Source organism: Rhinatrema bivittatum, chromosome 6 (genome assembly GCF_901001135.1).
Source record: "Rhinatrema bivittatum chromosome 6, aRhiBiv1.1, whole genome shotgun sequence".
Classification (NCBI taxonomy): Eukaryota; Metazoa; Chordata; class Amphibia; order Gymnophiona; family Rhinatrematidae; genus Rhinatrema; species Rhinatrema bivittatum.
The window spans coordinates 274,389,355-274,414,990 of record NC_042620.1 but is presented as its reverse complement, the minus strand read 5'-3'; the positions used below and the strand labels follow the sequence as shown (position 1 = coordinate 274,414,990).

The window sequence follows — 25,636 nt, the reverse complement described above, 5'->3', positions numbered from 1 at the left end:
AGAGTAGTTGAGTTTTAGGTATTGACATTTTTTTAAATTATTTTGGGTGGTGGGGAATCATGGATGCTTGGCAGCTTTTTTTTTTTTCCACCTAACTAGCTATATTTGAATATAGAAAGCTGAAAATCTGTCCCACCAAATTTTCTGCAGAAGTTATCTGGAAAATTTTATCCTTTCTGGGCTTACTGAATATGGACCATATACTATATATACATACAGGGTGTTTCATAATGATGGACCCAATTTCAAAGGAGTATATTTCAAAATCGGGTCCATCATTTTGAAACACCCTGTATACTGTATATACTTTATGCATGTAAAAACAGATTTCAGAAATCAAACTGCAAAAAAAAGTTATCTACAAAAGTTGAGAAATTAAAAGCTATCCATTCCATACCACATTAGTTGGAGTTAGTCTCTGAAATAGCTGGCTGGGATGAATTAGGATATTCCCCCTAACTACACACCATAGAAAAAGAATTCATATTCTGTTTTCACTTCAGTAAAAATGACACAAACTCCCTCCATTACCTGTTACTTTGTGAATTAATGCAAATTTCAGCAAAAGCCTATGTAGTGGAAATCACTCAGGGCAGCCAGAAACCTTGACGCAGCCCGCAGGGGCCTCTCTCTGCTTTTTTCATAGACGTGGATGTATTCACTACACAGAGACGTGGGTACGCACATTTATTTATTTATGCTTTTTATATACCGTTGTTCCAACAGAAGGACACAACGGTTCACATAAATTGCATTCGATTACATTGTATAATATTGTATTATCAGGTTCTTATTTAAAGCAATTGTATCTATTTTAATACTATTGACTAATCAAAACATTCAAAGTTAACAATCTAATATTGATATTTACAGTTTCAGTTTTGAATAGATTTCAGTCAAATATTATTTGCTGTTCTGAGAAGTAATATTTCTGGAAAAATAATATTCATTAAGTGGCTTGTTTGATATTTCTTTACATTAGTTCGTAGGCTTTAATGAAGAGCCAGGTTTTAAGTTCTTGTTTGAATTAATTGTTTCCCAATAACAGTCTTATTGATCCGGGTAGATCGTTCCATAGTTTGGGTCCTGCTATTATGAACATTCGTTTTCTTATTTGGGTTAGATGAGTGTTCAGATTTGAAAGAACTGTAAGAAGATTTCTGTTTTGAGATTTCTTTGCAGGCTGTAGCTTTTATTGTTATTCCTGGAGAAGATGGATCATATTTGTTTATAATATTAAAGATGAGGGATAATACTTTGTAATGAATTCTGAACTTTATTGAAAGCCAGTGAAGGTTGATTAGAGAAGGGATAATATGATCAAATTTTTTAGTTCCTATAAGGAGTCTTGCTGAAGCATCTTGGAGAAGTCGTAGTGGTTTAATTGTGCTTGCGGGAAGGCCTAACAGAAGTGAGTTGCAATAGTCTTGGTTCGAAAATATTAAAGTTTGTAGGACTGGGGTGAAATCTTGGAAGGTAAGTAATAGTTTTAGATGGTGTAAGATTCTGAGTTTAGAATATCCAGATTTCATTATTTTACTTATGTTTTTTCATGTTGATGTTTTCATCAATCTGTATTCCAAGGTCATGGACTTCATTTGAGGATGTATTCCAACAATTGGTGGGCTGTTTGAGATTTTTGTTGTCTCTTCTTAGCCATATTATTTAATTTGTATTGGTGTTAAGTGCAAGTTTTAGAAGATAAATTTCTTGTTGGATTGATCTCATGTATATTGTTAAGGTTGCTGTCGCTCTTTCAAAAGTTTTATCGAATGGAATGTAAAATTGAATATCATCGGCGGATATGAAAAATTTCATGTTCAGATTTCTACGAGAGTGCATATTGGTAGGAGGTAGATGTTGAACAGGGTTGCCGAGAGTGCTGAGCCTTGTGGAACTCCTTTGTCTATTGTAAATATGTCTGATAATTAGATGTCTAATTTTACTTGAAAATTCTATTCTTAAGGAAGAAGGAGAACCATTTGTGAACGTTTCCATCAATTCCAATTTTTTTTAGTTGTTGGCAGATTAGATGATGGTCCACAGTGTCAAATGCTGCTTTTAAGTCTAGTAGAACCAGTAAATATGATTCATTATGATCAAATCCTTTTAGTATGTTGTCTGTTAGGGATATGAGTAGAGTTTCAGGTGAACATTTTTTCTAAATCCAAATTGGTTTGGGAATAGAATATTGTTGTCATCCAGGTGATTTTATAATTGAGCTAAAACTGCTTTTTCTAATGCTTTTGAGATGAAAGGTAAGTTTGAGATTGGTCTATAGTTGTCCCATTCATCCAATGTTCCAGTTTTATTTTTCAAAGTTAGTTTCACAATAGCTTGTTTTGCCATCTTGGGGACTATTCCTTGTGATAGTGGTTTATTATTGTTGTGATTATTGGTGCGATTATGGTGTTTACTTTTTTAAGGGTATTAGCTGGGATAGGATCTAGTGGTTGGTACGCAGGTTTCATTTTATTGATTATCTGATTCACTTCTAGTTTTGACACTGTGTTAAAAGAAGTCCATTTTGGTTTGGAAGGGTGAGTTTCTGAGATATCTGCTTGATGGTTTGGAGAATTGTGACTTGAGGGTATTTATTTTATATAGAAGATACTTTGCATAGTCATTGCATGAGGTTTTTGTGAAGTCATAGTTGTTTGAAGTGGAGGATGTTGGATCTTTGATAAGGTTTCTTACTGTTCATAGAGAAGTTTAGAGTTGTAGATTACTACATGAATTTGATTAGCATAGTATTGGGGTTTTTTTTGTTTTATTTAGTTATCTGTCTATTTATTTATTTATTTATTTATTTTCTCTGTAGTTAGATAGTTATAATTTGTTTTTTGCAAGGTTTTCGGTTGATCAGTTTTTTCCTCCATTTCTTCTCATATTTTCTTAGGGTTAGTTTGGTATGTCGTAAGTCTTCATTGTACCATGGTTTCTTTTGTTTTGAATAATTTTCTTTTTTGTGGATGTTTTTTTTCTTGTAAAGGCCATAGATCATTGGCTATTTCGTTGATGGTTTTTTGCCAGAGATTAAAAGGTGATGAAATATTGTTTATATCTGAATCCAAAAATGTATGTTTGATATGCATTTACAGAAATACTAACTATGCAGACATTCAGATTTCTTTATTACTGGTTATGTCTGTACATTAGCACACACAATGCAGTGGCTATGGAATCTTGGAGCCACATACACATTTACCCCCAGTACTAGGGTGGAACTAAGAGCACCCTCCCCTCTGGGTCCCACATACATTTTCTTTGGATCCCAACACAGAAAGAGGAGAAAGGAGGTCAGGTTTACACTTTTATGTGTGTCTTTGTGCAGGAGAGTTTCTGGGAGTCTCCTGCCTGCAGGTCTGTAGCTACAGATGAGACAGTCTGGGGTTTGGTCTCTGGCTGCAGGCAGAGACCTGTCTCTCCTCCTCTCTCGGGTACAGGCTCCTCACTCACATAACAAAGGGTCTCGTTGTAGCTGGGTGTGAAGCTGTCCACGATGTCCTTGGACACTCCTGCCCATTCCTTTTGGAAACAGAGAGACAGAGTGTGAGGAACAAGCTACTTTCATGGGATCTCTAGTACATCCCACCCATGTAGAAGTCCCATCCAGTGCTGAACTGGAGGCCCTCCAGCTACAGGAAGAAAGTAGAGATGCTGATATCAGCAGGAGGTGCTGTGTATATGTTTGATGGGTATGCCTGTGCCTGTAGGAAGAGCTCTGTTTATTGCTAATGGGTGTTCTCTTCCTGCCCTGCTGTTAACTCTTGGTGGTTGGGGGAAGGGGGTCTCTCTCTCTTTTACACTGTGTCTCTTTCCTGTTGGGAGGGTCTTTCTCTCCTGTACTTCTACCTTTCCTGGGGAGCTCTTTCCCCTGAACTGATGATCTCTCTCTTTAGGGGCTCTATCCAATGAACTGCTGCTTTTTCCGCATTTCTGCTCCCTCTTGGAGTGGGTGGGGACTTTCTCCTGCATTTCTGCTCCCTCGGGATGTGGGGACTCTTTACCCTAAATGTCTGCTTCTTCTTGGGGGGGGGGGGGGATGGACGGACTATCTATCCTACATTTCTGCTCACTCTTGGGGTGGGTGGTAGTCTCTCCCTTGTATGGCAGAAGATATCAAAGAGCAATCCTGTTACTGGTTGCTTCACTGCATAGTCCTGTGACAGAAAGGTGAACATCAAAGCATAACCTAATAATTCCTGCCCACCAAAGCATTCACAGTTACGCATTTCCTCTTTCCTGCCAGGAATTGCACTCTTTACCTTGTAGTACCTTTAATCCATTTTGTTTGGGGGGGGGGGGGGGGCTGCAATTTCCTGCTGTCTCTTTTGGCTTTCAGCTCAGGTGAAAGTGGCCTCCATTAGGCTTTGGAATCATAAAAGCTTTATTCATAACAACCTGGGAGATTTCCTCCCCTCTATCACATCTATAAGTGACCGTCCTTGGCTAGGTGCCACAGACCACAGACCCTGCCAGAACCCAGCCGTTGTGCATACTAGATCCGGCCACTAGGTGCCACCACTGGGCAATGGCTGTACTCCTTCCTCTGGGGGCTGTGAATGCTCACTCTACTGAATCCCCTGTCCCTGCCAGGGCTTCTTCATGGCAGGGTGCAGCACTCTGGTTCCCACCAAAACTGTCTTATTACTGAAATATCAAAACTCAGACACTGTATAGAAAGAATGCAGAAAACTTACAGGAAAGTTGCCTTTATGAGTCTGGAAAAGCTCTTCAAAGTTCTTGCTAGGATTTGGAATGTTTGGAACAATAATAAGCCAAACTCTAGAAAGAGAAAACAATAAAAGAGGAATTTCAAGAGTGCACCAAAGATTATAGCAACAACTGTATATGTAATAGTAAGAATAATGCCCACAATCAGAAGGACAGAAGTCTGGTGGGGGAGGGGAGTGAGCTGAGCAACACCTCCCAAGGTGTCCCAGTGATTCATGCAATACAACACTGACAGGACAGTACCTCCTCCAGTGTAACACCACCATGCAGTGTCTGTACTGGAAGGACACAACCTCCCCAGTGTAACACCACCCTGCAGTGTCTGCACTGGAAGGACACAGCCTCCCCAGTGTAACACCACCCTGCAGTGTCTGCACTGGAAGGACACAGCCTCCCCAGTGTAACACCACCCTGCAGTGTCTGCACTGGAAGGACACAGCCTCCCCAGTGTAACACCACCCTGCAGTGTCTGCACTGGAAGGACACAGCCTCCCCAGTGTAACACCACCCTGCAGTGTCTGCACTGGAAGGACACAGCCTCCCCAGTGTAACACCACCCTGCAGTGTCTGCACTGGAAGGACACAGCCTCCCCAGTGTAACACCACCCTGCAGTGTCTGCACTGGAAGGACACAGCCTCCCCAGTGTAACACCACCCTGCAGTGTCAGTACTGGAAGGACACAGCCTCCCCAGTGTAACACCACCCTGCAGTGTCAGTACTGGAAGGACACAGCCTCCCCAGTGTAACACCACCCTGCAGTGTCAGTATTGGAAGGACACAGCCTCCCCAGTGTAACACCACCCTGCAGTGTCAGTACTGGAAGGACACAGCCTCCCCAGTGTAACACCACCCTGCAGTGTCTGCACTGGAAGGACACAGCCTCCCCAGTGTAACACCACCCTGCAGTGTCTGCAGTGGCAGAATAGCACCTCCCCCATTGTTATACCAGCATGCGGTGTCAGTACTGGAAGGACACAGCCTCCCCAGTGTAACACCACCCTGCAGTGTCAGTACTGGAAGGACACAGCCTCCCCAGTGTAACACCACCCTGCAGTGTCAGTATTGGAAGGACACAGCCTCCCCAGTGTAACACCACCCTGCAGTGTCAGTACTGGAAGGACACAGCCTCCCCAGTGTAACACCACCCTGCAGTGTCAGTACTGGAAGGACACAGCCTCCCCAGTGTAACACCACCCTGCAGTGTCTGTAGTGGCAGAATAGCACCTCCCCCATTGTTATACCAGCATGCGGTGTCAGTACTGGAAGGACACAGCCTCCCCAGTGTAACACCACCCTGCAGTGTCAGTACTGGAAGGACACAGGCTCCCCAGTGTAACACCACCCTGCAGTGTCAGTATTGGAAGGACACAGCCTCCCCAGTGTAACACCACCCTGCAGTGTCAGTACTGGAAGGACACAGCCTCCCCAGTGTAACACCACCCTGCAGTGTCTGCACTGGAAGGACACAGCCTCCCCAGTGTAACACCACCATGCAGTGTCTGCACTGAAAGGACACCGCCTCCCCAGTGTAACACCACCCTGCAGTGTCTGCAGTGGAAGGACACAGCCTCCCCAGTGTAACACCACCCTGCAGTGTCTGCAGTGGAAGGACACAGCCTCCCCAGTGTAACACCACCTTGCAGTGTCTGCAGTGGCAGAATAGCACCTCCCCCATTGTTATACCAGCATGCGGTGTCAGTACTGGAAGGACACAGCCTCCCCAGTGTAACACCACCCTGCAGTGTCTGCAGTGGAAGGACACAGCCTCCCCAGTGTAACACCACCCTGCAGTGTCTGTAGTGGCAGAATAGCACCTCCCCCATTGTTATACCAGCATGCGGTGTCAGTACTGGAAGGACACAGCCTCCCCAGTGTAACATCACCCTGCAGTGTCAGTACTGGAAGGACACAGCCTCCCCAGTGTAACACCACCCTGCAGTGTCAGTACTGGAAGGACACAGCCTCCCCAGTGTAACACCACCCTGCAGTGTCAGTACTGGAAGGACACAGCCTCCCCAGTGTAACACCACCCTGCAGTGTCTGCACTGGAAGGACACAGCCTCCCCAGTGTAACACCACCCTGCAGTGTCTGCACTGGAAGGACACAGCCTCCCCAGTGTAACACCACCCTGCAGTGTCTGCACTGGAAGGACACAGCCTCCCCAGTGTAACACCACCCTGCAGTGTCTGCACTGGAAGGACACAGCCTCCCCAGTGTAACACCACCCTGCAGTGTCTGCACTGGAAGGACACAGCCTCCCCAGTGTAACACCACCCTGCAGTGTCTGCACTGGAAGGACACAGCCTCCCCAGTGTAACACCACCCTGCAGTGTCTGCACTGGAAGGACACAGCCTCCCCAGTGTAACACCACCCTGCAGTGTCTGCACTGGAAGGACACAGCCTCCCCAGTGTAACACCACCCTGCAGTGTCTGCACTGGAAGGACACAGCCTCCCCAGTGTAACACCACCCTGCAGTGTCTGCAGTGGAAGGACACAGCCTCCCCAGTGTAACACCACCCTGCAGTGTCTGCAGTGGAAGGACACAGCCTCCCCAGTGTAACACCACCCTGCAGTGTCTGCAGTGGCAGAATAGCACCTCCCCCATTGTTATACCAGCATGCGGTGTCAGTACTGGAAGGACACAGCCTCCCCAGTGTAACACCACCCTGCAGTGTCTGCAGTGGAAGGACACAGCCTCCCCAGTGTAACATCTTCTTAAGCAGCACTCCTTGGTTTTAGTTTGGAACTTTTTATGTATATTAAGGTGTTACAGTGAAAAATCCCAGAGCTTACCTTTCCCTTCTGATCAGTAAAATAAGCAGAAATAGGACAAGCAGAGAGGAGACCAGACTTGTCACCAGTGTTTGGATAGAGAAGCCCAGATCTAATGTGGAAAGAAAGATTTGGTTATTTGGCGAAGGCTGAACTTTCCTGTTTCTTGGGATGTGGGAAGAGTTGGTTTTATGTTTTCAGGTCCTAGGTTGAGTGATAGGCTTAGGTTGTAACTGGTTGCCGTGTATTATTCAGAATATCAAAATACAGTGAATAGATTATATTAATGGTGCCAATGGAGTGCCTACTAATTTTGAAGAATATGTGACTGGCTCCCCTGATGCAGACTTGATTTTTGAAACATGGCTCAGCTCAGGACAAATGAAAGCATTATTTACAAGATCATGTTTGCATACTTACAAGCTATTGGCGTTGGAGTTTAAGAAGCGTCTGGGAAATTACTGACCACTGTTAATTACTTAAAGGCGTTATGGTGATTTTACTTGCAGAAAGATAAAAATTGAAAAATATTGGTATTGGATTTGGATCTATGATTAATGAAAAACAATAAAGGTTGAATAACTGGTAGTTATTATGATGGTTCACTAATATAATCTATTCACTACATTTTGATATTCTGGTTTGTTTTTTGCCGAAAATGTTCATCACACTTATTTATTTATTTAAATTCTTAATGGCTGTATATTAGGACCAGATGAAACAGGCAGAGGAATCCTGGGGCTCTCTTGTGGGGCAATTCTTTGTGTGTGCATGTGGGGGAAAGCGTTTTTGGGGGTGGAAGGCTCTAGGTCTTCTGTGCTGGAGTGCTTTGTGATGGGAGGGATCCTGGGTTAGGAAGAAGCGCCCCAGGCTGTCTATGGTAAAGAGTAACACCACCCTGCAGTGTCTGTACTGGCAGAATAGCACTTCCCCCATTGTTACACCACCCTGCAGTGTCTGTACTGGCAGAATAGCACTTCCCCCATTGTTACACCACCCTGCAGTGTCAGTACTGGAAGGACAGATCCTCCCGCAGTGTAACACCACCCTGCAATGTCTCTTCTGAGTAAGGGGGATCCTAGGATCTCTGTGTTGGAATGCTCAGTGGGAGGTACTTAGTTTTCTATGGTGGAATGTTCTAGAAGGGAGGACCCTAAATTTTCAATGGTAGAGCTGGGTTCTCTGCAGGTAGGGGGACCTGGATTCTTGGTGGTGAATGCTCTGATGTAGGGGTACTGGGATCTGTCTTGGGGAATGCTTTGGGAGGGGGAAGCCTGGGCTCTCTGTGGGGGAATGTTTTGGGATAGGGACTCAAGGCTCTTTGTGGGGGTAATGCTTTAAGGGTGGGACCCTAAACTCTCAGTGGGGACTTCTTGGGAAGGAAGGGAGACTGTGGGCTTTCTGTGGTGTAATACTTTCAGGGGAACTGGAATAGGAGGGAGACCCTGGGATCTCTGTGGGGAAATGCTTTTGAAGCAGAGACCTTAGGATGAGGTCTGTGGTGATATGTGCTTTTATTTCTGTTACATTTCTTCCCTCCCTCCTAACTTCTGCAGTGTTCTGTAGTTCCTGGCAGCCCGGAGGCTAACCTAGGTGTCAAAACTGAAGGGGTAATTCAAAAAACTAGGCATGTCCTGCCTTTACCCCAAGAAGCTGTAACCTTTTGCAAGCATGAAAATGTTATTCACTATCTATTATTAGGAAGCCAATGCCCTTGGTTGTGATTGGTTCTACAGAACCATCTGCAGGGGACCCAGCTGAGAATTTGCTGGGAAGTGCAACACAAAAGACCTATGGTCAAGACCCATCATAATTCTGCACAATTTCCTGGAGAAAGACAGTTACCAGGCCTAAGTGCAGAAAAACATAGGTGCCTATTTACTAAACATTTTTCTCATAGACACACATGGGTAAATATTAAAATGTATGTAAGTTAAAATTTATCTGGCAATGCCACTGAATATACCTAGATAAGTAGTTAAGTTAGCCAGATAAACTTGTTCAGCTAACTTTAGACCTGGTATGGGCCACGTCTAATTTATCCGGTTAACTTAACTGGATAAGGCTCAATATCGCTAATTATACGGCTATTAGCCAGATAGGTAGCGCTGCCCAGTTATGCCCACTGACTACATGGCTAACTATGCAGCAGGGTAAGTCTGATTTATCCAGTTAAGTAGCGTTTGAATATCTACCCCAAAATGGGAAAAAGAGACAGAAAAAGTCTTCGCAGTTATGTCGGATGAAATGGTACATTTGCTCTCTAAGAATGTTTGGCTGTGGTTTTGGAGGATCGATTATCTAAAATCCAATCGACAATTGGTAAGATTAAAGAGGGCTTGGAGGCACAGACATGACGTTTGTCAGAGGTGGAATAATGACATACCGGTATATGTCTTCAGGTGATGGTGCCAATGCAGGCTGAACTTTTAGTACTGGAAGATGTTGACCAATTAAAAGATCTAGTTCCTCATCTGTATAATGGATATTATCAGTTTCTTATTATAGCTTTGTTGGTGGCAAGACAATGTATTTTATGGGAATGGATACAAGAGGTATCGCCTTCTTTAGATGCTTGGTGACAACAAATGTGCAGTCATTATGCAAATGGAAAGATACGATGTATGTTATATTACAGACAAGGTATCTAAGGAGTATGTGAAGACTTGGCAATTTTTCTCTGATGCATTTACCACCTATTGAAAAAATACAGCTGGAGAACTTGGGTTATGTATCGGAATGGAAAGAAGTAAAAAGATATGGGCCATGATTCACAGGATTTAATGGATGTGAGTTGGGATGAGTGATGATGGGGGAGAGGTTATTTCATACTGTTACTGTTTACTAATATTATGCTATTTGTGTGAATTCCATGTCTTGCTCAATAAAAAAGATTTCTGAAAAAAAAAAAAAGAAAAGGCCCTGTCTCTGGTGATGTTAAGATGGGCCTGCTTCACTGTTGGGACCTCAAGTAGATTCTTTTGGGCTGATCTCAGAGATCACACAGACCTGTATACTCTTAGGCCAGAGCTTACCCAACTAAGCTGATCATTATTTAGAAGCTTGAAGATGGTAGTTGCTAGCATATATGCAATCCACTATCTAACAGGAAGCCAATGCAGATCTGCCAATACAGGGGCAATATCTTTTCCCATAGGCAAACGGGAACCCAATTGGAGGTTGCCAGCATAGGAGCATGTGTGCAGGTGAAGCTTGAGCAGTGCACAGTGGGACCCTGCCTAAGTGGGTGTGAGAGGTAGCATTAAGGTGCTACATGTAGTGGAAGGCTTTTTGAGGAGGACCCATGGCACTTTGTGGTTGGCTGCTGTGGCAGTGGGGGTGTGAGTCCCTCTTTGGGTTAGGGCCTTAAGCTATCTGTGTGCTGGAAGCTTTGGGAGAGGGGATCCTTGACTCTCGGTGGGGGAATGCTTTGGGAATGAGAGACCTTGGGCTGTATTTGGGGAATGCATCATTGCTTTGGGACAGGACTCTTTTGGAGGCTCGTGGTGAGCCATGACTGGATTCTGAGTGCCGCTTGTACCAGGAATGGTTGTGTTTTTGCCCCAGTTGATGGCGTAACTCCAGTCGCTCCAGAGGGTACTGCTGCCACAGTACTGGTTGATCTTGCTGCGCACTTGGAAAGTGTATTGCTTCTCAGGGTCCACACTGGAGTATGTAAACTCTGATTTGTACACCTCCAGCTCCTGAAAGAAAAAGCAAAGGGGGACACTGAAATCCATCTGAAAACAGCTCTCCTTGTAAGAAAGCAATGATGAAACTAAACAGTTAATTGGTCCATCCAGTCTGTTCAGTTTACATTTATCCACTTTGAAAACTGAGTAAAAGTCTGCAGGTAAAATGTCCCCACAAGCTTTACAGTTTTGCGCACAGTTTGAAAGTTCCTGCCATGCACAACCCAGCAGGAGCTCCCCTTCCCCCAACCAGATCTTTTACCTGACCTCCGAACCTTTTCACATCTGTGCCAAGCATGCCCCAAACCAGTCAAAGTGCTGCTCTCGAGTGCCAGTGCTGGTCGCCCATTTCAGGCCTTCTTATTTTCCTCTTTGATTTAATACAATTATCCAGGCTCCCTTCCGTGTCTTATTACCAAGTTTTGTAATAACCCATACAACCACCCAAATTAGTGAGGCTATTGACAAAAATCCATCCTCTCTCCCCATGCTCACTGAAAGTTGGGCTCTAACTATGGTCACTCCGTGCAGGTTATCCCAATGCTCTTAGGACGTTTGATGAATTTACTGCTAATTTGAGGTTTAGCTGCCACTTCATGCAGGTTTTCCCAACGCTTTTTTTTGGACGTCCAATGCAGTCAAACCACTGATGTGTTTTGGGTCCATGCTTCTTTCCTATCCTGGGTAGATGAGCACACAAGATTTCATCCCTAATCCAACACTCAGCCCACTCTACCTTCACATCCTACCACTAAACCCTGCTGCAACAGTCCACACAGCCACTAAAACTAGCGAGTCAACCACCCAAATATCTGGCCCTCAAGGTCTCTGTGGAACTACTAAATGGCACACAGCCCACCACCAATCTGGGGCATAGACCTAGTGGATTTCTGCTGAGTTGTAGCTTGCTGGCAGCAACCCGGCTACCCCATGACCTGCAGGAAAGTTCGTCTATGCTTCCATTCTCTCTCCCATTGCCCCTGCACCCGAGGAAGTGATGAGTGGGCTGTTTGCAATAGTGCAACCTCCCAACCCTGCCAATACCTTGGAATACAACAGCAATCCCCCTTCACCTAAACTTAATTTAATAATTCCTCTTAAACCATTTTACTAGACTCCCTCTCACCTCCCTGTTCTGCTAAATCAGTCCTATTTCCTCCTCTTCAAAATCCATATTACTAATTACCCTCCCCAAACACTCCTGTTAAAACCTCCTCCCATAACTTTCTTTTACTAACGTGCACTCAGCTAAACCTCTCACTACCCCACCCCTTTGGTATTTCTGTTTTCAAACTCCCCCCCCCCTGCCCTTTTATCATGTTATCGTCCTAAACACCCCTTCTTCTGCTGGGCTCTCCATGATTGCTTATGGGACTGTGGGTACATTTTATTTATTTAATTGTTATTTATATTCCGCTTTTTCAGGCACTTCAAAGTGGATTACATCCATTGTACCAGTGGGCCTGGCTGTTGGGTGAAAGAGGATACTGTGCAAAATGAAATCATTGGGCTTCCCTTCCCTTCCCTCCCAGACCTCACCCTTTTTCCCCCCCGTGCTGGGAACAGCACAAGGGGGGGGGGGGGGGGGGCGCGGGGGGGGGCAGGGGAGAGGTAGTTTCCTGTTTACCCGTATGAAAAGTGTGGAAAATTACCCTCTTAGTACCTAAGAACATAACATCTGCTAAAGTGGGTCAGATTGTCACCACATCCTGTCTCTGACAGTGGGGAGCTGTGGTGCTCCGAGGAAGCGTATAAGAAGCAGCATGTGTAGAATCATCCATCCCTCATTAAACCCTTCTAGTTTCTAGCACTCATGTGACCTGCATCCCTGTTGTGTTATGGAGCTTGTGACTGAAACCACTTATACTCAGTACCTGCAGCAGGGTGTCCTACAGGACAGAAGTGTACAAGTGCTTTAAACTTGCCACCTGATATGTTCATTGTCTGATTCCTAACTTCTGGACTATGAGACTCTAGCCTCATGCCGCTTTCTGCGATTTTGAGCCCTGGAGGGCAGATATCTTGAGATGTTTGGACTTTTCTGATTATCAATGGATGGAAAAAGAAATATTCCATAGGTACTGAAAAGATAACTTTCAAAGATCTCCATGTGGCCCCCATATACGCATGTATATGGGTACATGGAAATCTATTGTAGTATTTTATAATCTGTACATATCTGGCCTGCACGTACTATAAAACAGGCTTCTCTCCACCCCAACATCTGTGCGAATGTTTCAGTACACGAAAATATTTGCAAAGCATTGAAAGCGCACACTTTACCGCTTTCATAAACATACGTGTGTATATTTTACACACAAAAATAAATAGAACTTAAATGTGTAAAACCCTGATTTACATGCAGAAGTTGATGTATTTTAAAATACGGACACATACTTGAAATCACCAGTTTGCCGATACCTGCACCAGTTCACCCAGTGCATCTCCAGTTCATGCACCCTGAACTTCCCCCACATCATCTAGACCTTCCACCCCAATAAGGCAGGCAGCAGATGAGTCTATCAATTGCGCTAGACAATTAGCCAATGTACAATTGTACAAATAAATTGCTAATGTATTTGCATACATTTCTTATAAAATAGCAACTTACGCGCGTACCTCTTGGCACCACCCAGAAGGCCCCAAACTGTTCCTTTTTTGCACAGCTTATTGGGTGTGCATACTTTTGATATTTATAAACTCATATGTATACGAGTGCAGGCTAGTTAGTGCTTATCTGGTAATGCTGCATGCGTAACTCCTTTCAGAATTAACTTTTGAGAGTGGTCATGGAGAGAGCAATTTTCAAATCCATTTACGTGGGTAAAAAGTGATTTAGCAGTGTAAAATGGTGTCTAAAAATGATGTGCATTATCCCACAACACAAAACACTTTTAGGGAAAACATTCCCAGGGACATATTTGGGCAGGATCAGAAAATAACACATTTAGGAGATAATTTTCAAAGCGATGCGTAGGTGTTGCATGTGTATAATTAGCATGTGTATCTCACACGTAAAGAGCATAGGATGTGCACAAATTCTAGTGTATAAACTTGGAGAGTTTGTGCATATTTGTGCTCATAAGTGTGAGAAAAGAGGGGCAGTTTATAGGCATTCTGGGTGGAGTTCAGAAGTTTGTCCACAAACTTGTACATTTGTACACCTGCTAATTGGCTTGTGCAATTGAAATCACACTTATCTTTTGACTGCAGTTTTTGGATGGTCTGGGTGAAGTGCTGGAGGTACCGTACTTATGATGAACTGGTAATTCCAAGTACACAAGCAAGTCATCTACTAGATGTATGGCTCCTAAAGCAAAGTGCATTCTCTTCAGATTAAGATGGCTGTTACTGGATCAATGTAAGTATTATCCAAAAATGCTATACATGATCTATACAAGACTTTCCTTTGCTAAAACCATGTTGACCTTTTTCCATTAATTCATGTCCATCTATACAGCCAGTAATTTTGTTTTTAAGAATGGCTTCCACAGTTTGCCCAGCACCGATGTCAGGCTCATCATTGGAACCGTTTTTAAAAATCGGTGTCACATTGGCTACCCCTCCAGCCATCAGATACTATGGCTATTTTAAATGCCAGGTTACTATTAAACCATTACTAGAAATGGTTTGCAGTCTCATATTTGAGTTATTTCAGAACTCAGGGACGAATACCATTTGGTCTGGGTGTTTTGTTATGCTTTAGTTTGTCAGGTTAATCTACTACAGTTTCACAGTGATTTGCTTTAGTTGCTCAGAATCATCACTATCAAAGAAAGTTTCTGGCATAGGTATGTCTCTCACAACAAAAGTGACACACTCTAGAGAGGGAAATAGTATTTTTAACTATTTACCATAAACACATTTAAACCAGACTAGAGACAATATCATCGGCATATGCTCAAGGCAAGGTTTAATCCGCTGTCTCTCGCCCTCAATGTGCCACAGGCAGTAGTCAGCCATGTTGAGAACCGGAGAGATGTGACTTTGGCATCCCGGAATTCAAATAATTTTTGACCGGTAACAAAGAGAGCCTTTATATTCATTCCCCTTGAAAAAGACTCTTTTGAGTCGAAACATGGCCCATGTCGGGTTGAATATTTGAATGACCTCCTATTGGCTAAGTATATTTTACTAAAAATTTGGGTAATAAGCCGGTTTTGAGATTTTTTCAATAGATGCTTTATACTTGAATTTGATTAAATTCGAATAGTTGATATTTATAAAAATTAAAAAATTATAAAAAATTATGTTATGGTAGACGTGAGACAATAGATGATTAAAAATTCTTTTGCTCATAGGCTGACTACTGCCTGCGGCCCATTGAGGGCGAGACAGCGGATTAAACCTTGTCTTGAGCATATGCCGATGATATTGTCTCTAGTCTGGTTTAAATGTGTTTATGGTAAATAGTTAAAAATACTATTTCTCTCTCTAGAGTGTGTCACTTTTGTTGTGAGTGATCATTTGAGAGGAGTTTGCTTCTGGTGAGTGATAGGTATGTCTCTAACATCTTCCTTAGTAAACGCCAAGTTAAAGAATTAATTTAGTTTTACTGCTATCTCTGTCCTCCCTGAGAACATAAGAAGTTGCCATACAGAGTCAGACAAGGGTCCATCAACTGTTTTCAGCAGTGACCAATTCAGGTTAAAAGTACCTGGCAAGTACCCAAACATTAAATAGATCCCATGCTACTAAAGCAATTAATAAGCAGTGGCTATTCCCTAAGTCAACTTGATTAATAGCAGTTTATAAACTACTCCTCCAGGAATATGTCCAAACCTTTTTTTAAACCAAGCTATACACATCCTCTGGCAATGAATTCCAGAGCTTAATTATGTGTTAAGTAAAAAATTATTTTCTCCAATTTGTTTTAATTGTGCTACTTGCTAACTTCATGGAGTGTTTCCTAGTCCTTCTATTATCTAAAAGAGAAAATAACTGATTCACATTTACCTGTTCAAGACCTTTCATGATCTTATAGACTTCTATCACATCCCTCCTCAGCCATCCCTTCTCCAAGCTGAACAGTCCTAACCTCTTTAGCCTTTCCTCATAGGGGAGCCGTTCCATGCCTTTTATCATTTTGGTCGCCTTTCTCTTTACTTGCTCCAGTTCAACTATATCTTTTTTGAGATCGGTGACCAGAATTGCATACAGTATTCAAGGTGCAGACTCACCATGGATCGATACAGAGGCATTATGACATCCTCCATTTTATTTGTCATTCTCTTCCTAATAATTCCTAACATTTGGTTTGCTTTTTTGACAGCCATAGCACACTGAGCCAACAACGTCAATGTAATATAGACTATGACACCCAGAACGTTTTTCTAGGTGGTAACTCCTAATATGGAAACTAACGTCGTGTAAGTCAAGCATGCATTATTTTTCCCTATATGTATCACCTTGCACTTGTCCACATTATATTTCATCTGCTATATGGACACCCAATCTTCCAGTCTCTCTTAAGGTCCTCCTGCAATTTATCACAATCTGCTTGAGAGTTAACTACTCTGATTACCAGGTCCTGTGTTCCAATTAAAACGAGATCTAAAATATCTCCCTTTCTCATTGGTTCCAGGACCAGCTGCTGTATGAAGCAATCATTCATAGCATTGGAACTTTACTTCCCTAGCATGTCCTGATGTGACATTTACCTAATTAATATTGGGGTAATTGAAATCTGAAAATATACAGAAGCAACCTTGCACATAAGCAAATCCACAAAGTCAATAGTGCAAGTAAGAGAGTGAAGTCCCATTCACTAATATCCGAATTTTATTAAACGGAAGTTCATGCTTTATAAATCATTCATATAATACGGCAACTCCATACGGATAACAGCAGAAAATTTAAATTTTCTGCTGTTATCTGCTGTAATTGAAATCTCCCATTATTACTGTGTTGCCAATTTTATTTGGCTGTTTTATCTCTATTAGAATTTTACAGTCTTCTCATCTTGGCCAGGTGGGAGGTTGCATACCCCCACTATTGTACTTTTCCTTGTCACACTTCTGGCAGATTAAAATCTCCACCAAACAGCACTTCTCTCTTCTTTCCCATCCAAAAGGTGGGAAGGAAAGGAAAAGTTCTATTTATTGAAGATTTAAATCTGCCAGAAGTGGATTTGAGTAACCCTGCTGCAGAATGAAAGAAGTAGAGAGATTATGATTGCCCATCAAGGGGCTCTGCTCAAACAAATGGTGATGGAATCCATGAGGGGAGGAGCAATTCTGGATTTGCTATTCAAAAATGGAAATAGTATCTCAAATGTGGATTTCAAAAACACAGACTTTGATAAAATGGCAACATACCTTGATTTCAAAAACACAGACTTTGATAAAATGGCAACATACCTTGAGGAGGAGCTAGAAGGCTGGTTAGAAATTGGTGAAATGGGACAATAGTGGGCCAAATTAAAAGCAGTTATAACAAAGGCAACAACAGTATGTAAAAAGAAAAGTATATACAAGTAAGTAAAAAGGAAACCAATATGATTTTCCAAGATGATAGTTGAGAAAATAAAGGCAAAAAGATAAGCATTCAAGAAGTACAAAGGAACACAAAAAAAGAGGCATATGGGGAAGAATATCTGGTGAAGCTACCAGAGATAAGAAAAGAAATGAAGAAGTCAAAAGCTCGAGTAGAAGAAAAGATCACCAAAGAGATGAAGCGAGGAAACAAAATATTTTTCAAATACATCAGAGAAAGGAGGAAGAGCAGAAGTGGCATTGTAAGATTGAAAGGAGACAAGAAGCAAAGTGTAAAGAAAGATGAAGAAATAGCAGAAATTTTAAACAAATACTTCAGTTTGGTTTTCACTAAAGAAGACATTAGAGGAGGATCGTTAATGGCTAGCAAGAATACAGATGAGAGTAGGGTAGATACATCCTCACTTACAGAGGAGAGAGGATGGAACTAGGAAACCTGAAAATGGACAAGGCCATGGGACCAGATAAGATACATCTCAGGATACTGAGAGTCCCGAGAAATGCTGGCAGGTCCATTGAAAGACTTGTTTAATACATCTCTGGACATGGAAGTAATGCTACAGGACTGGAGAAGATTTCACAAAAAGTGGTAGCAAGGATGAGGCTGAATACTATGGGCTGGTCAGCCTTCAGTGGTGGGAAAATGAATGGAGAGACTGCTAAAGGAAAGGATAATGAACTATCTGCAATTCAATGGTTTACAGAATCCAATGCAACATCGTTTTTACCAGAGGAAGTCTGATTAAACGAGTTCGATTGATGTTTTTTATTGGGTCATTACAGAACTGGAGCAAGAAAGAGCACTCAATGGACTAGAGAAAGAAGGCCATTCATTCTGCCTTCCTGCTGCTTCTCGCTTTGGAACATCTCTTGTTTGACAGGGGGTTTGGAAGATGTCATCGATCAGTACCCGGGCTCCTCTTCAAAAGGCAGAACCCTGCAGCACACAGCCATCAGAGTGCTGCCAAAACCGCGTGCCAAAGAGGCACACCCCTGGGAGCAGGTTTTTCTTTTCAGCAGTGCTTGTGGATTTTGACTGCTCAGACTGATTGAGTTACTACCTGGTTGCCCTAGATAGCTTCTTCCTTTTCTTCTTGTGATTATAAATATGGTAAAGAGGAAAGAATGGGTACGAACTCCTCTAGCATCTCGCTCCTCTTCTCAGCGAACCATCCCTCAGCTGTTGATGAGGAACAGGAAGCAGCTGTGTTCGGGAGATTCCCTCGTTGCTGGTAGTGTCAGAGGGACAGCTTTGCACATGCCAGAGGAAGAAATATCTTTTAAGTCCTGACAGCCTCTTACCTCCCATGACCAGTGCAATGTTGGTTGCACCTGAGGCCTGGGATGGAGTTCAATTATGAGCCTCTGCTGTGGAGGAATCTCAATCTAGGAAGATTTCTGTGTTCTTTTGGAAGTCCGCCTTGGAGAGACTTGTTACCATCAGTCTGGAGGATGTTTGGTAGGATATGGTGACCGTGGAAAGAACTGTAAGTAAGAGATTTGATGATCTTCTTCAGTGGAATTAGTGAAGGGGCAGATATTTGCTGTTCAATCAGTTGCTATGGGCCTTGATGAGAAGATTAAAATTTTGGAATCCCAAACCTGGTGTCTCGAGTTTAAAGTTGTTTCAGCAAAAGATAGTGCTGCTATACACCGAAGACCGGAATTTTTTAATAGCAGGTGTAGGGCTCTTAATCTTCATATACTAATTTTCCTAGATGTCCTTTTATTGGTCTTAAAGAACTGATTAAAAATATGTGAGGACTCCCTGGTCACCCACAACATAGCCTTAGATCCCTACCCTGCTATTACAACTATAAATAACTTATAAATAAAGAATTAAAAAAATGGATAGCAACAGAATGGAGTCAGACTAGAGAAAGGCAACCAAAATGGTGCAGGTCGATATATAAAAACCATATGAGATGAGACTGAAGGAGCTTAATATGTATACCCTAAAAGAGAGAAGAGACAGGGGCGATAGGAAACAGAATTTCAAACACATGAAAGGAATTAATAAAGCACAAAAATCAAATCTTTTCTGATGGAAAGGAAACTGCAAAACTCAGGGGCTCCAAGGGGTGGTGCTGATGACATCGCGCCCCCAGGTTGGCCCGGTATCGGGCATCATGATGTCGTGAGATCGCGCCCCAGTGCCGGGCCACTTGATTGGCCAGGGGAGGGACTGGCGGGAGATTTAAAACCTGACGGCTCCCTCTCACCTGGCCTATTCTTCCTTGGCTTGGCACAGCACAATTTTGATTTTGCGATTTTTTTGGCTGCTCCGGTCCTAGCCTGACTCCCGGTGGGACCCAGACCTCGTAGACCTGGGTGAGTTATATAAAAAAACAATTTTTTTAAAGGAATAAAGAAATGGGTATTTGTTTAAAAAAAAAAATACACCGGTCTTTAGTGGACCTCGAGGGCAGCAGATGCAGCGTGCTGTGCTCCGGCCCCGTGCTTTGCCCCTTTCTCGATTCCGTGTGGTCCTACTGTTTACATGCTTCCCCCCCCCCCCCCCCCCCCCACACACACTTTTTTTTTTTGCTTTTGGCTAGGTGCTATTAATTCAGCGAAATCCGGCACTCTGGTTTTTCACGGATGTCCCTGAGGTCTGACATCTCAGCACAGTGTGCTGTTGAGGCTTTAGGCACCTCCGTCATCGAGGTGCCCATTGGATCGGGACCTGCAGGTCCCCTTCCCATGGCCCTCCCGCCCGCTGGCGTTTCTGATCAGAAGGGAGCCAGAAGCCGATGGGGAGAAGGTAGCGCATTCGGGCCACCTCAGGGAGCAATGGCAGGCGTGATAAGGTCTGGGAGAGGTGGCACAAAGAGGCAGCGGATGCGGATGGGCAAGCGGAACCCAGGCGGCTCCGTGCAGAAAAAGGACCATGGAAGAAAAGCACGAGCGAGTGGCAGTAGCAATCTCGATGTGCTCAACACTGAGATGCCATGGCCCAGAGCTGAGGAGACCAAAGTCCAAGTGAGCCTTTCGACCGAAATGGTCGCACCTCCCCCCGCACCGGTACACGCAGCAGGTGTGCAAAACTCAGCGGGCTGCGAGGATCATGCTTCGGCATCCCCTCATGAGCCCTGCTCTGCGAGAGGGCGCAGCCCTCAGGAGGAGCTGCGCTACAGGTCCCTATCCTGGCTGGCCTCACACTTGTCTTCTGAGTGTTTCCATGGAAGTCCCACTCCTTGGTGCAGGGGCTATCAAAGTCCCACTGAGTATTTCTACCCCATAAGGGATCCGGGTGGCCCTAACATTATTGGAGGTACAGGCCGTTTCAATGGGGCTTCAGGTCCATGCAAGAGAGAGAACCTGACTTACCCCCCCCCCCCCCCATGCGAATAGATCCCCCCCCTACTCCTATCGGGAATATTCACCATTCCCTGGTAGCGGTGGGGAATCGGAAGAGCACAGCCAATACCGCCCTGGTCGCAACAAGCGTAGGCGGGGGCATAGGGAGCATGGGGAGGGGGTCCCTGCAATGCTTCTACCAAGCCTGGACCTATCAGCCAGCAAAGAGACACGCAGTCAGTGGCACTGTTCTTCATCTGTGCACTCAGCTGGATCCCGTGGCAAGAATACGGATGGCAGACCTCAGACACCGAAGCCTGTACTTCAAAGGCGCCTGGTGTGCAGCACAATGGCTAGGCTGGGCAGCAACTGGTTTAACCAGGAATATACCCACAACGAAGTGTGGCACGATGAGCAAACACACTAATATGAACACAATCCAACAGGTGTGTTGCAAAATCAATTGCAAAGGTCCATGTAAAACAAACCAGAAAAAACAATTTCAACAGGAAAAGTTCAATAATTCCAAAATGCCACATCTTTATTGAAATGTCAGTCCCCCGACGCGGACTGTGTTTCGCAAAGGCTGCATTGGGAGGGACCAATTATGTGTGGTAAAATAAAGCAGCATTACATTCTTGTGACATGTGTCTGCGAAAACAATTTGTTTTAACTTGAGTGATGTGTTATTTCAGGTAATTGGTTCAACCCCCCAAATTATCCTCTGGAAATTCCCCTTGATGTATTTATTGGGGTTTGCATTTCCTTGTAATTTTACAGTTGCCTCTGTAGCCATGCCATCCTTTCTTTGGTCCTAACAATTGATTTTGCTTTCGCAGACACATTTCTTAAGAATGTAATGCCGCTTTATTTTACCAATGTAATTGGTCCCTCCCGATGCAGCCTTTGCGAAATACGGTCCATGTCAGGGGACTGACATTTCAATAAAGATTTGGCATTTTGGAATTATTGAACTTTTCCTGTTTAAATTGTTTTTTCTGGTTTGTTTTACATGGATCTTTGCAATTGATTTTGCAACACACCTGTTGGTTTGTGTTAACCAGGAATATCACATTTCTTGAGCTATTCCCCATTGTGGTTGTCCTGCAAATCTGGGGCAATGTCCTTAGTTGCCAACTGGTAATTTTATGGTGCAACAATGCAGCAGTAGAACAGTCGATAAACAAGCAAATCTCCAAGTGCCTCCTGGTGTCAGAGCTGCTGAGAGTTCGAATTATGCTGCTTGCGAATGAACATTGTGGCATGGGCAAAGCACATTCCTGGTATGCACAATGAGATTGCTGATTCTCTCTCTCGTTGCGTGGTCTCTAGAGATGTGGATCAGAACCGGAATTGGTTCCGATTGACATCGTGAATTTTTTTTCGTGCAGCCCGATCGGGTTTTTTTTTTTGGGCTGTGCCCGAGCCGATAAACAAAAAACCCACCCCAACCCTTCAAAACAGCTCCCTTAGCTTCCCCCACTCTCCTGACCCCCCCCCCCCCAAAATGTTTTAAATTACCTGGTGCTCCAGTGGTGCTCCCGGGAGCGAACTCCCGCTCTCGAGCCATCAGCTGCCACTAATAAAAATGGTGCCGATGGACCTTTGCCCTTACCATGTGACAGGGTATCCGTGCCATTGGCCAGCCCCTGTCACATGGTAGGAGCACTGGACAGGGTAAGGGCAAAGGTCCATCGGCGCCATTTTTATTAGTGGCAGCTGACTGCTCGAGAGCGGGAGATCGCTCCTGGGACCACCACTGGACCACCAGGTAATTTAAAACATTTTGGGGGGGGGTCGGGGTGGGTTTAGGGATTGTTTTTGTGTGCCATTTTTCCCGCTCTCCCCCAAAATGATAAGAGAACCTGGTTTCGGGGAGCCCCCAATTTCTGACGACTTTGACAATATCGTACGATATTTTCAAACGTCAGAAATACGATTCACATCCCTAGTGGTCTCTGTTCAGGAATCTGGCACCACAAGCGGAGCTGATTGGCAGAGAGGTTCCAGAGCAGCTATGGTCCTTCGGAGATGCTGCGAAGATCACTTGCTCCAGCCACCTGGATCGCCTATATATGCAACTACAACAAAGTGAAGGCATTCCTTAGTGCAAGCAGTTAGGTCACTGGTTTCCCGAGGCCCTAATGATTAGCTATATTGTGCAAGCCAAGGAGCACAGGGTATCCAGGATCATGGTTCACTCACACCTGGCCCCCTGGGCATTCTTTGCGAAGCTGGAAACTGGACGAGCAAAGCAGTACTTTGCAGTAAAAAGAGTGATGCTGGGCTTGGCAAGAAAGTCCTTACCTCGACAGGATACATGGAGGCCGTTAACCCATGACCTGCTGATGTCGCTGTAGAGTGTCATGTCCTCAGTAGCGTTGAGCAAGTTTGAGACCGCACTCTTTCGACTCGCATTTGTGCTCACATTCTTCAGCGCCATCTGCATCAGTGAATTCACTGCGCCATCGCGGAAGGCATCCCAGATACGTAGCTTGCTGTGGGCGGATGTCAGTGTCTTGAATGGCACGCTATGCCTGACATTGGGGCAGTCAAAGACTGACCAAGGAACGCATGGTCAAGTCATCACTCATGTGGCAGTCAAGGGTCTGTTAACATGTCCTGTGGTGGCCGTGATGTCATAATTACCTTTGCACCTAAGAGTGAATGGCCTATTCCTACTGCACTAGGACAAATCCCCTCTAAACAGATACTAGCTTTCCACAGTCTTAAAGAAAGCACTGCAAAAAGCTGGGCTCCAGAGTGAATGTTTCAGCACTCACTCATTCCGCATCAGAGCCACATCTAGCGCAGGCTGCCATACAGAGGATGGGCAGATGGAGGTCCAGGGCATTCGCATCATACATCAGGCGTGATGACAGCTCCCCTGCACTTGCAGCAGCCCGGGCATGTCCCAAGACTTGTTTCATTTCACTTGCTGCTGCCGTCCATCACCATTCTGTATGGATTGTGGGCCACTCGTTCATCAACTACGCACGTAGAAGGGCTACAAGAGGGAAATTCGGCCTTGACCTGGGATTGACTGAACAAGGCTGGACAAACAAAAATAGCTGGGTCAGAGGGGCATGCATTGGCACCAGCTCTGGCCCATGCTGCAGTCAGAAAGAACACCGCTGGACCTCGTCATCATACACCTCGGTGGTAACGACCTGGGGGCAGCGCTGGCCTCTCACTGTTGAACATGATTAGAGATGACTTGACCCACATCATTGCGGCATGGCCATCTTCCAGAATATGCTGGTCAGAAATCATACCCCGGCGGAAACGGTTGGACTTGGGATGGTGGGAGAGATACCTCACCAAATTCAACAGGTAGATAGCTAAGGCGCTGCAGCGCCATAGCAGTCATCACCTGAAACATGTGTGGGTAGATGCACATTGCGCAGTATTGTACGCTCCGGATGGAGTGCATTTATCTGACAAAGGAAACGATCTGTTTCTGCAAGCCTTGCAGAGGGTATTCACAGGCATAATGCAGGGGCCATAGCTGTTTGGTATGGGGAGAGTCCATGCTGTGGGGCCGAGGGTTTATTCTCAGCCTACACATGACAGGATCCCGATGGCAGTGGCAACCGAGTCCTGGAAGATTAATGTAACTGTTACGCCTGTCGGTCTCAGACGGCTGCGACTTCTCATGCTCACCTCTTTTTTCCCCCACTCCATCAAGTCTGGGAAGAATGGCAGTCTCTACTAGTCCACGCTGACCTCTACGGAGTTCCCAGGACAGCGTGGGTGCTGCCAACCGCTATCTTGGACCCGAAGTTACCTAGACGCGCGCAAGGGCCTCATTTGAACATGTCATGGCAGCAACCTCGGGGGCGTCTCCACCTGATGACGTCAACCCGCTAGTGGATTTAATCTGACCTGCCCTTGTCTTCCTTGAGTTAGCAAGCAGTTCTGTCTTGCTGTATTCTCCACTTCAAGGGCTTCCTGTTCCTGACTCGGTCTTGGCATACGGACGCTCTGAGTACCCACTCCTCGGGGGCTCCCCTGTGTTCCCGGCTATCCACTCCTCAGAGGGCCTTCCTGCCTGACTGCTACTGGTCGTGCTTCTCTGGTCTCTATCTCGCTCCAGGAACCACCTACTGTGAGTACCTCTACTGACTTCTATTATACAGACTGCATTGAGGATTCCACAAAGCGTACCCCGATCCTCGGGCCACTACCGCCTTCCTTCTGTGGGAGTAATTCACCTTCCTGCTCTACAGAATAGCTACATACCATCTAAAGGAGCCACTTCCAGGTTCCGGCATCGCTACCAGTTCTTCAACATCTAACTGTACAGACATCCTCGGCATACCCCACTCCACGGGCCATTACCAGATCTGTATTCCTGAAGTTGCCTACACTCATCAGAGGGGATCCCAGGCGTACCCCGCTCCGCGAGCCACTACCAGATCTTCTCAGCTGTGTATCACTCTGGGTAATTCCCATTGCCCAGGACTATATGAACATTTTCCATTTCTGTGGAGACTAATTCTTCCTTCCTATTTAATAAATTCTTCCTTCCTAGCTGTGTCCCACATCACTGAGACTGTGCCTGCTGATGGTGAGGCTCACAGGGCTCCTCCCTGTGGGCAGAGACATCGCTCATCTCAGCCCAGGGGTTCACATCC

At 44.6% G+C, this 25,636-nt stretch overlaps 1 protein-coding gene across 1 annotated transcript in view; it reads right to left on the bottom strand.

Moving 5' to 3' along the window:
• Window positions 1-674: 674 nt before the first annotated feature.
• The window catches only part of IL2RG (interleukin 2 receptor subunit gamma), a 35,113-nt gene continuing 10,151 nt past the window's right edge, over window positions 675-25,636 (bottom strand). The window contains exons 5-8 of the mRNA XM_029607235.1: window positions 11,055-11,217; window positions 7,535-7,625; window positions 4,704-4,788; window positions 675-3,528 (exon numbers count right to left, since the gene is read on the bottom strand). Of these exons, the coding sequence (XP_029463095.1) occupies window positions 3,307-3,528; window positions 4,704-4,788; window positions 7,535-7,625; window positions 11,055-11,217 (561 nt within the window). The 3' untranslated portion in view covers window positions 675-3,306. The remainder of the gene's footprint in view (window positions 3,529-4,703; window positions 4,789-7,534; window positions 7,626-11,054; window positions 11,218-25,636) is intronic.